Source organism: Linepithema humile, chromosome 7 (genome assembly GCF_040581485.1).
Source record: "Linepithema humile isolate Giens D197 chromosome 7, Lhum_UNIL_v1.0, whole genome shotgun sequence".
NCBI classification, from domain to species: domain Eukaryota; kingdom Metazoa; phylum Arthropoda; class Insecta; order Hymenoptera; family Formicidae; genus Linepithema; species Linepithema humile.
Genome location: NC_090134.1, coordinates 11,157,214 through 11,169,670, shown reverse-complemented (window position 1 = coordinate 11,169,670; position 12,457 = coordinate 11,157,214). Strand labels below are relative to the sequence as shown.

The following is a 12,457-nucleotide window of genomic DNA, read 5'->3' as shown; positions in this document are numbered from 1 at the left end:
GTTTTAATATGTATATTTATGTATATTTATATATATTTATGTATATATATGTATATTATATTTTTTGAATTATTTAAACTATTTAAAAATTAACGTGACGTATATTGGTATATTATAGATTTTCAGCACTTCTATCTGCATCATGCGAAAAGCGAAACGCAGCCACGGATACAAATTTCGCTTGCATGCGTGCCCCTCTATCAACTTTTCTTTTAGGCAGCGTCCGCCCGCTGTCATCAACCGTCGACGGTTGACAAACAATGGCAATCAGTAGTCAATAGTCCGCTACTGTTCGAGTGTCACGTCGTGCTCCGTAATAAAGCGTGCGGTAAAAATGTAAGTAATGTAAAAACATACTTTTTTTAAATAAAATTAAATAGGAGCGTAAAGAGCCACAATGCAGATTATTCGTGCAAAGGTTACAGCCCAAATAGCACAAATACATCCTATGTACGTACATCGGACATCCATGCCGGACATTGTGTACGTACATCGCACGTCCACATTGAGTAAAGTGGACGTACAAGAAACGTCCATTGTATGTCCATTTGCAACTCCAATGGACATCCATAAAACATCCTTTTCTAACCATTAATGGACTAATTATGGACTAATTATGGATTTCAAAAGGACAAATTACGAATATCTAATGGATGAATTTTGGCTCTTAAATGAACGAGTTATGGATCCAAATGTACAAATTTTGGATCTTTTATGGATAAAATTTGCCCATTTAATGGACATACTACGGATCATTATTATGCGTGTATAATTCATAAATTAATTAAATAATTAATAATAATTGATAATTTTGTAGAAAGCTGAAAAAATATTTTTATTTTTGATTTATATATTATTATATATGTATATGTTTGACATATCACATATTGTCTGACATCACAGTTTGACAAATCACATTTTTTTCTAGAGTACTTATTTATACTTAAATATATACTTATTATCATATATTTTTACTATATAAACAAAATAAATGCGAATTGAATAACTGTAAACTAAACATTCTAAATAAAATAAACTTTATAAAATAAACTCATAAATAAAAACTAAATTAAAAAATTAAAGAATCAAGAGACACGGTCGTGTCTCGTGCCAAGTTCACGCGTCACGCGGAACGCGCAAGAGACTGACCGTGTATATTAACGCGAACACATGAGCTGACAGGATAAAATTAATCATCAATATTCTCGTCTCTGACGAGATTCTCTTCAATATTTTCTCCGTGGTTAATTTTATTATTATTGCTGCGTTCTTTTGCCCTCCTTAGCCATTTTTTAATTGCTTCTTCGCAATCTTTGTTAGTCGCATTTGAAATACTTTTCTTAGCAGAACCTGTAATATATATAAAGACATGTTAAAAAAGAAAATTATATAAATTGTATATATTCTTATAAAATAAAATACACGTTAGTTATAACATATAGACATTAATTTTTATTTTTATATTTATATATACTTATTTATTAAATACATATTATTTATTTTATATTTGTTATATATATATAATTATTATCGAATCAATTATTGTAATTGACTTTTTTGATCACTTTATGTGATGATGTGTGGTTTAACATTAAAAAAAAGTTAAATAAAAGATAATCTAATAACCTATTTACCAATTATCAAATCCGCTAATTTTAATTTGTTGAATATTTTTTTGGCACGTCTCCCTAACCAGCTATAGGTTGCTGCAAGATTATTTGTTATCAGCATTTGCAAAGTTCTTTGTATAAAATTATATATGGAACTTCCACCAATTTTTGAAAGTTCATTTATCTGTAAATCAAAATAAAAATAATATTACAAAATTAAACTTGATATGTAACTTGATTATTTCACTAACTAATAAAACACATTTAAAATATTGTACATATTATATTACTACAAAGTATATTAAAAAGTATATATGTAATAACATATATTTGAGAATAATATGTATGAGATGTTATTTATAAGATAAAGAAGATTACCGCAGCATTAAAATTTTTCTCTGTATTTAGATATCCATCAACGCGAGTTAAGTCTTCTTCAGTTTGGACAGGAAAATCAAAAATTGTCAAAAATGAGGTTGTTTCCTGCACTTGATTGACCTTATTATTCGTAACAAGGTGATTAATAGATGTGATTAATTCTTGGAGAGCATCCGTGTATTGCCACATGTTTGCTTTTAATATATTTTGTTGGCGAATGATTTCTTTGAAATATTTTTCTGTAAAAATTAAGTTATACACATAACATTTATCAATCACTTTTCGGACACGTATGTATTTTCGATAATAAATTATTTTATCAAATAATATGCTTGAGAATAAGTTTATCTAAAATAAATTAAAGAGTTTTGTTATACGTCATCGTTAATTAATCATCAATTAAAGATAACATGTATGGGTTTTAACACAATAAAAAATATAAGGAATAAGAACAGAGAATAGCATAGGAAAGAAAGAGAGAGAAGTTAGAAAGAAATAGCTTCTCTCTCTTTCTTTCCTATGTTATTTCCTGGTCTTTATATGTTTCATTATGTTAGTGCCCTATTAGCGCTCAAGTTATTAAATATATACCACAATGTTTTAAATGCACTAGACATTTGCATTCACCAGTGAATGATTGATCGGTGCCGTTCAAATCTTCTTTATCTTTAAGATCTATAAAAAAGTATATTATAAGTATAATATATATTTTTACATTTGGAAAAAGTATATATCACATAAAAAATATATTATATAGTCAGTATTCAAAACGCACTTATAAAGATCTTAACGCGTTGTTAAAAGAATTTGTATTGTGTAAAACAAATTCTTCTAATGGATAATAACGCGCTAACATTTTTAAGCGCGTTTCTGAATGCTGACCTATGTATATCTTTACATTTTGAAAAAAGTTATCAATAATTTTGTATTATGAAAAATAATTTACCATATAATGTTGAGAGATTTCTTGAAAGTTCCTTTGAAGTACTTGGCGATGTATTAATGTTATCAATATTAGTTTTATCAGTGCTCTTTTTTTTCATTGTTTTTATACTGACTTCTGAAAGAAAACAATTAAGGGTTAAACAATTTAAAAGTGTATTTTAAATTCGTAAATTGTTCGCTGTTTTATTTTATTTATAAGGTGGTAAAACTTTCTATAAAATGTATCAAATACATAAATGCATACAAACCATTCGTTAAATGTGGAGGACTCGGTAATTTAGACAAATTTTTATTATTGGACTTAGACAAATTGTTATAATTATTGTTATCGTCTGATGACAATGAATTATTCTCCTCAAATGCAGATCCATAGGTTTTTCTTATTACTTTCCTTTTTTTAGTACTGGGTGACCAACTGGACACGTCAGAATGTACATCAGAAAAATTTTGAGCTTTGCTACATTTTTCTGTTGCCTTCGAAAAATTGGCTAAAACAAAATAAACGACATAATATTACAGGATATACAATAACAAATGGATTTTCAATTAGTTTACTAAGAAAACATAATATGTAATATATTCACCGAAAGTTCCATTTCGTATAATCCGAATAGGATATGATGGCCAACAAGTATTTGGTTTCTCATGATTTTTAATTGCAGCAGTTAATTTTTCAAAAGTAAATGACGGCCAGTAACACTTGTTATCAATTATCCAAGTAGATGGAACTGCTTCCACAGTATCTTCGTCCGTAAAAATTACAATTGTCCATGTTTTAGTCATCTTTTTCTGCAAATTATCAAAAATTTGTGTACGCAGTATTATTCTACACCATATTAATAAATATTATGAATATCTATATGAAGTCGAACCGTTAACGAATGAAGAGAAAGACTTTTTTATTCCCGAAAAATATATATTCTGAACGAAGTAATTATTTTAACAAGTTTATATGCGAAAGCACTTGTTTCGGTTCTGTGCATATCATTAATTTTAATTATGAAATAAAATCGACATTATTTAAATCATTTTTAATTAAAATTTTTTAATATGTAAAAATAAAATTATTATAATCCAATTATAGAGAATGAAGTAAAGGAAAAATAACACATTTATCATTAAACTCTAATCTGACACATTTATGCGATATTTCACTTATATTCCAACTTCGAAGATCGTTAGCAACGTTTTCTACTAAATATATACCTAAATCAGAAGATTTACATGGCTCAGAATAAAAATCTTCTCTTGATTCATATTTATTTCCAATTATAACTATATTTTCATTGTTATTGGCAATATTTTTAATTAAAATAATGTCACCATTCTTTAAAGTACAACAATTATCTGGTTTTTTTATTTTTAAAGTAAAATTAGAAAATACTACTTTTTCCCACTGAATGGTATACAAAAATTGATCTAAAGGACCATTATCATGTTTATTTAATAATTCAAATTTATCAAAATTATTTTCTTTACTTAATTCCACAAAATTTTCTTCATAAATACGATTAACTATTTGTTGTAATGGTTTATCTTTTTTACGAATATATCCTTTTATCTTTTGCATGTAATTTTCAAAGGGATAGGCACTGTATTTTTGCAAAATTCCAAAGTTTTTTACATCATCATATACATGTAATAAGTTATGAATATTAATTGAACAATTGGCTTTGCCATACAAAATACTAAAAGTTTTTATAAAATAATTAAAAAGAGAATGAGCATAATCTAAATATTGAACATGATAAGGAGATGATAAAATAGTGACAGCGATATTCAAGCACATGAAATTGAGATAATTATTACGATTAAGTTCAGATTTTAAAACAACAGGTCCTGTGTATAATAAAAATTGTCTGAATTCTGTCGCCTTCCACCTTTTACTTTCCTGTAATGCTCTTGGTTTACGATTAAATTCTAATGGAATATTTTTAATTTGATTTATTAGCAAATGAGAAATTTGTGAAATTTCTAGATGAGATAATTTTGTGGATGGTTTACCATTACACCACATATTCACTACTAAAGTTTTTGTAACGCCCAGATCAATTAAATGCATCGGCTCTACAGGAAAATCACTAATCATATTCAAATCTTTAATTAATGTAAGATCTGACGTTTTTGACTTTACATGATGATCTTCTTGAAATTTTGATCTAAAATCGAAGTCTGTTCTATCACGCAATTTCCTTAAACTTGAGAAAGAAACTCTACCTTTCATATAATTCCCTTCTATAACACATTTTGTACATGCATAGTAACCGCAATGACCTTTTGTAAATTTAATAAATGCTTTAGCAGGCGTATCACAAATAAAACCTTTAATTTTAAAGGGATAATTAGATCCATTTATTATAATACCATGCGTTGATAAATCGATAGCTTCAGCAATAAAATCCTTTAAAAATACATTTGCATCATCTGGCTTTTTTTCCCCGTGATATATGCCTACAATACCTACATTATTATGATTTTCAACTAAACTACATAATATTGGCCACAATTGTTGATTTGAACTTTTAAAAAGTGGCAAACCATCAATATTTATATAAACTTCTATTTGTTGTAAATTTTTAAACGTTACGACTGAAGAAAGTTTTTGAACGCAATTATTTAAACCAAAATGATAATGTCCTGGTTCAACAATTTTCAATGTTGTTTTTCTAGGAGTTTTCATTAATACGCAAGCATTCGAAGGTAAATCAGTATGAATTGGCTTTAAAATAGCTAATAATTCATTAAGTGCGACATGAGTAATTTTATTTTTCCAAGACCAAGTAGCAAGTTGTGATTCTAACGAACATTTATTAACTGTATTGAAATTTTCATAATTATTAATTGATTTATTATTATTTAAACATTTTTCATTAATCAAATCATTCAAATCATTATCATTAATCAAATCATCATTGTATGTGTCATTATTTGAATCAAAACTTTCTAATATATTATTGTTATCAAATTCATTGTTATTGAAATTATTATAATCTAATTCAATGCAATTTAACTGTTCATTAATATTCACATCATTATTTCTATTTAAACACTGATCAAAATCTTGATTAGATTTAATTGAATTTATCAACGCATCTGTATTAGCTTTTGCTCGCCTATAATACTTACTTGAAATTTTAGGCATACTCACTTATTTTTTATTTTATTTTATAATTTTCCAGTTATATAACAACTGCTACCTCCTGCTATCTCCTTTCTTCTAATTTTTTTGCTTCAGCTAATCTTTCTTCAGTGTAATCTTATTGACCTGTAATTCTGCGTAATTCTTCCCAGAACTATATAACATAAAAAATGTCTTAATTTCTAGAATTAAAAACACTTATTCTAAAGAATGTAGAAAATAAGAATGTGTTCATGATGCATATATTTTAATCAATGCACTAAGTCAAATACATTTATATAATTCAGATGTTACAATATATGCAGAAACCTGAAATATACATTATGCATGCCTATATATTATTAATTTTTCTAGCTTATCGTATAGTTACTAATAAAAAATATTATCTAAAAATAATTTCAAAAATGTAGCAGAGTGTTTATCTTTTATGTGAACATATATTTAATTCAGCGTAACTAATATTTATATTAAAGTAAAACCACAAAACAATGTCTGTAACAAATAAATACATATATTATTTTTATTATAAAATTAAATTAAATTTTTAAAGGAAATTATATGAAATTAAATTTTTAAAGGAAATTATATAATTGTGATATGTAAATAAATAAATTGTATCATGTATATATAATATATAAAAATATAAAATACTAAACTTTTAGGTTATAAAAATACTATATCTGCCAAAATAATTTACTATAATAATAAATATACAACAAATATAAACTACATATATATACTTACCTTTTTAATTAATAACTGGTCCGTCTTACAAAACAATTTGTATATTTTTGGAATATCGATCTCAATGATTATGATCCACTAGTATCCACAAGCGTTCACTTTCAGGAAATGGCGGTAAATCGAGGCGGAATAAGCATAGAAATATATAGATACCAGAGATTTAAGGCGCGAACACACAAAATCGTAGCGGCAGCACCCAACCAAATGCCACATATATGTGCTGCGCAGTGTGTTTTACGGAACACCGCGCATATATGTACGCGATCGCATTTGTGGTTGTGTATTTGATTGCACACAAATTGCACATAAATAATGTCTCATAAAATACTTAAAATTGTACATAATAGATAAGCATGACGATAAAAAATTTGAAAATTATCGCGCCGTTTTTTTTAGGATAAGAAATAATGGATAACTAATAAAACAAATCCATTACAAACGTACATTGAACGTACAGTATTTAACTTATATTAGTCATATATAAAATAAAATTCCAATGGACGTCCAGTGGACATCCATTATTATTAACCATTATATATCCTGGAATGGACGTACATTGGACGACCATTTTATGTCCATGGATGTATGGCTATAAAATGAACGTAAAATGGACATCCATAAGGCGTACGGTGCTATTTGGGAGTATATTCGTTTAAAATTATTTACATTTACATTTAACAAACGTTTCTGCCTGACATCAAGCCATCTTCAGTATAAGAATAATAAGAAACGAAAGAATCGTAACACGTTGATTAAAAAGACAATATAATGTAGAGGAAGTTTTCACAATCCATTTTAACGAAAGTGTTGTTCAGTACATAAATTAATCTAATGAATTCAAAAAATGAAAAAGGGAAAAAACGCATCATATTGCTTGCGTGAATTAAAATAATTGATGTACAAGGCTCTAGTGATTATCAAAATCAAATAAAATTAAAGAAGACTAAAATTAAAGAACTGAAAAAGGCCTGATGTCAGGCAGAAACGTTTGTTAACCCTCTTTAGTCACACTTCCGAAAAATGACGTAATAGTCATTCTGGGTGAAATCCACCCCCGCACCTTTGCACTGCAATAAATTATTGTAAAATGCAAAGAAAAAAAAAAAAAAATACTGAGATAAGTTTTGACCCTTTTTTACAAGAGCATGTCTATTATATATAAAAAAATTTAATTTTACATATGCAAAAAAAATGTTGAAAAAAAAACCGTTTTGAAAATGACTTTTTTCACAAAAATCGTTATAACTTTTGTGGCGATTATATCGTCACATGCTTTCCCAAAAAGAGAAAATATTAACCAGAGAAACACGTATACGAATACGGTCAAATAAACATAAATAAAGATAACAGACGAGACGGTAGACGAGAAGCACAGTGACAAACATCGGGACGTAACAGACAAGAAATAAACGAATAGAATCTTTTCGAAGCCTATCGAAGGTGAAATTTTAAGGCGAACGATAGGAAGAGCGGTTACATGCTCGACGAGTCCGCTACAGACGGTCGCCGTGTACAGTCGCATTTCTAATCCGCACGATTTTTATACATTGCTGTACCGACTATTCAAAGGTCGTGTTTTATAATATATTGGTATTATCTGCAACTACTCTCTCACATTATTTTAATTCCCGACTCGTATCGAGGCGTCCAAAGTAATCGCGACGCGCGTAAATAGCCAAAGTGGTGACCCCGACGTGATCGCGAACGAGCGGGAATTCGCGATTCTTTGTTCGTGTGAGAGCAGTACATTTTTTTTTTACTTTTTATTGTGACGACCGGTGAGACGATCTGTTCGATCGGACCCGGAAGAGTGAGAGTGACCAGTGGCGAGTAAAAAAACGATTTGACATGGTGGTGACCCGAGACGAAGAAACGAGCGCTCCGCTGCCGGAGCCAGAAGCACGAGCGCTGGAGCAGCCGCGACTCCAGGGAATGCCGATGAATCTGCTCGGGATGCAACCGGCGAGATACGAGCAGCCGCCAGGGTATTTTTTACCCGCTCCTGAGGTGAGCCGCGTGGGCATGCGGATGCCGGAGTTCACGCCGTCAGATCCTGAACTCTGGTTCAGTATCGTCGACCGGAGTTTCCAAGCCGCCGGAATCACGGTCGACGCGACGAAATTCGGTTACGCGTTGACGGCCATTGGGCCGCGTTATACAGTCGAAGTGCGCGATATTATCATGAATCCGCCCGCGGAACGCGCGTATGATACTTTGAAATCGGAACTGATCAAACGGCTCAGCTTGTCGCAGGAGCACAAAACACGTAGACTCCTCGAGCACGAAGAAATCGGAGATCGAAAGCCGTCGCAGTTCTTGCGGCACCTGCGCGGCCTCGCCGGAAGTGCCGTGGGCGACCAGATCTTACGAACGATCTGGCTGAGTCGGCTGCCGGCGTATATTCAGCCGCATTTAGTGACGCGAACCGGGGACACGCCAGAACAATTGGCGGACATCGCGGACGCGATAATCGAGGCGACCCGGGCGCCGGTGTTCCAAGTGGCGGAGGCAGCGAGGGCCGTAACGCCTCAGGGACAGAACGCAAGTGATCCCGCGTCTCTGGAGGCGAAATTCGAGGTACGCCTGGCGCAAATGCGGCTGACAATGCAGCAGGAGATCGCGGAGCAGATGGCGGCAATTCGAAGATCCATCGAGGCGATCGGCAGCGAGCGCTACCGGGGGGGTCGCGATGACGACCGACGTCGTCCGCGTTCGCGTTCGCGTTCGCGTCCGCGCGCGCGATCGGGAGATCGCGATCCGCCGGCCAGTGGTATGTGCTGGTACCACTGGCAATTCGGGGCGGACGCTAGACAATGCAGAGCACCCTGCTCGATGCAGCAGGGAAACGCGGGGGCCGGTCGCTAGTGGCGGCGAGCGACTCAGGCCACGGAACGCGACGCCTGTTCGTGACTGACGCGAGTTCTAAAGTGACTTTTTTAATTGACACGGGTGCGGATCTCTGCGTGTACCCTCGGAAGATGGTTCGAGGTCCACGACAGAGATCCACCTACGAGCTTTCGGCCGCCAACGGTACAACGATTTTTACTTACGGGACGGAGACTTTACAATTAAATTTCGGATTACGACGGGCGTTTTCGTGGCGGTTCGTGGTCGCGGACGTCTCGAGACCGATAATCGGCGCCGATTTTCTGGCACACTACGGACTCCTGGTGGACCTACGCGGGTCGCGTCTCATTGACCAAGTGACTAGTCTAACCGCGCGGGGACGGTGCATCCAGTGTGATGCACCCAGCGTAAAGACAATTACGGGACAGACTCAATACCACCGATTACTGGAGCAGTACGTAGATATCGCGAGGCCAGACGGGCGTCCGGGAGGCGCGATCCACGCCACGCGGCACTACATAGAGACGACACCGGGACCACCCGTCGCGTGCAGACCGCGGAGACTCGCTCCGGACCGATTGGCGGCGGCAAAACGAGAATTTCGAAAAATGGTGGAAGCCGGGGTCGCGCGACCGTCGAATAGTAGTTGGTCGGCTCCTCTGCACATGGTGCCGAAGGGAGGAGAAGAATGGCGACCCTGCGGCGACTACAGGGCATTAAATGCGCGAACGATCCCGGATCGCTACCCGGTGCGACACATACAAGATTTCGCGCAGGCTCTCGCCGGCAAGACGATTTTTACAACATTAGACTTAGTACGCGCGTATCACCAGATACCGGTGGCAGAGAAAGACGTGCCGAAGACGGCGATAACCACGCCGTTCGGCATGTACGAATTTCCGTACATGTCGTTCGGATTACGTAACGCAGCGCAAACCTTTCAGCGCTTCATAGACGAAGTTCTGCGCGATTTTGATTTCTCTTACGCGTACATTGACGACATCCTCGTCGCGTCATCCTCGGAGGAAGAACATCGCGAACATCTGCGAATGTTATTCGAGCGTCTACGAGAATACGGGGTTATCATCAACCCCGCGAAGTGCAAATTCGGCCAGAGCAGCGTGGAATTCCTAGGATACGAGGTTTCCGAAGGAGGAACTCGCCCGCTGCCGACGCGAGTGGAGGCGATACTGGCGATGCAGTCGCCGAGGACGGCGAAAGAACTCCGAAGATACTTGGGCATGGTAAACTTCTATAGGAGGTTCATGCCCAAGGCCGCCGAAATATTGACGCCCCTGAGCGACCTTCTGCAGGGAAATATCAAAGGAAAGGCGACAATATCGTGGACGGCGCGGGCTCAGCAAGCATTCGAGGCATCAAAGACAAATCTAGCCGAAGCCGCCCTTCTGAGACACCCCAGGGCAAACGCGGAGCTCGCATTGTTTACCGACGCGTCCGAACAAAGCATCGGCGCGTCCTTACAACAACGAGGCAGTGACGGCTGGGAACCATTGGCGTTTTTCTCGAAAAGGCTAAGCCCAACCGAAACGAAATACAGCGCGTTCGATCGAGAGCTGTTAGCCGTTTACCTGGCGGTGAAGAACTTTCGGCACATGGTGGAAGCCCGCACGTTCGCAATATACACGGATCATAAACCGATAATCTACGCATTCCGCCAAAAGCCTGAGAAGAGCACGCCGCGACAATTCCGCTACCTGGATTATATCGGACAATTCACCACCGACATTCGACACGTGGCGGGCGTAGAAAACGTCGTGGCCGACGCGCTATCGAGGATAGAAGAGCTCAACTCTCCCCTGGATTACGCCGCGTTGGCGGAATCGCAGGAGAAGGACGAGGAGATCGGAAAATACTTGCGGCGAGAGTCCGGACTGAAACTCAACAGGATAGAGATTCCCGGAACCGGGAGGAAGATTTATTGCGACACGACAACAACGATACCACGACCGTTTTTGACAAGGCCTTTTCGCCGGGCCGCATTTGACCTGATACACAATTTGGCGCACCCGGGTATAAAAGCGACGGGCAAGCTCGTGGCACAGCGCTACGTTTGGCCGTCTATGGACGCCGACTGCCGGGTCTGGGCTCGAACATGTGTGCCCTGCCAACAATCGAAAATATCACGACACGTATCAGCACCGCTCGGAACAATTGCTGCGCCATCCAGCAGGTTCGAGCATATTCACCTGGATATCATCCTAATGCCAGTCTCGGAGGGCAAACGATATTGCCTGACGTGCGTGGATCGCTTCACACGATGGCCGGAGGCGTTCCCGTTGCGAGACCAGGAGGCAGAGACGGTTGCGAGAGCCTTCTACGAAGGGTGGATATGCAGATTTGGAGCACCTCTACGGATCACGACGGACCAGGGCCGTCAATTCGAGTCCAGGCTTTTCCGGCGGTTGAGCGAGCTCACGGGAGCGCGCCACCTAAGGACGACGGCGTACCATCCGCAGGCGAACGGGATGGTCGAACGATTTCACCGACAACTAAAAGCAGCGATCAAATGCCAGCAGAACGACCGCTGGACCGAGGTGCTGCCGACGGTGTTGCTCGGGATCCGAGCAGCCTGGAAGGACGACCTGCGAGCGACCGCGGCCGAGATGATATACGGCCAAACGTTGAGGATTCCGGGGCAGTTCCTGAATCGGCGACCGGCGGAGGACGAGGACGACGCCGCCGATTTTGTGGGAAAGCTGCGAGAGCAATTTGAGAAGCTGCGACCTGTGGATGGGACCCGGCACGGGGAACGACGACCGTTCGTATACAAAGA

The 12,457-nt window shown here is 37.1% G+C and overlaps 1 protein-coding gene and 1 long non-coding RNA gene across 3 annotated transcripts; one reads left to right on the top strand and one right to left on the bottom strand.

Annotated features, from left to right (window-relative positions):
• The first annotated feature begins 271 nt into the window (after nt 1-271).
• Nucleotides 272-1,439, top strand: LOC137001180 (uncharacterized). Its single transcript, XR_010891296.1, has 2 exons — nt 272-336; nt 419-1,439. It is a non-coding gene; the product is annotated as an uncharacterized lncRNA (long non-coding RNA).
• A 452-nt stretch (nt 1,440-1,891) lies between these two features.
• LOC137001175 (uncharacterized) lies at nt 1,892-7,992 on the bottom strand. Of its 2 annotated transcripts, XM_067359541.1 has the most exons (6): nt 6,082-7,992; nt 3,518-3,722; nt 3,182-3,421; nt 2,935-3,048; nt 2,580-2,663; nt 1,892-2,227 (listed from the first exon to the last, which is right to left on the bottom strand). In XM_067359541.1, exons 2-6 carry the CDS (start codon nt 3,714-3,716, stop codon nt 1,968-1,970), a joined length of 897 nt encoding a protein of 298 aa, XP_067215642.1. In that variant the 5' UTR covers nt 3,717-3,722; nt 6,082-7,992; the 3' UTR covers nt 1,892-1,967. The 2 variants fall into 2 exon arrangements, with proteins under 2 accessions (XP_067215642.1, XP_067215641.1); XM_067359540.1 differs by having other exon boundaries at nt 1,893-2,227; nt 3,518-7,992.
• Nucleotides 7,993-12,457: the final 4,465 nt, after the last annotated feature.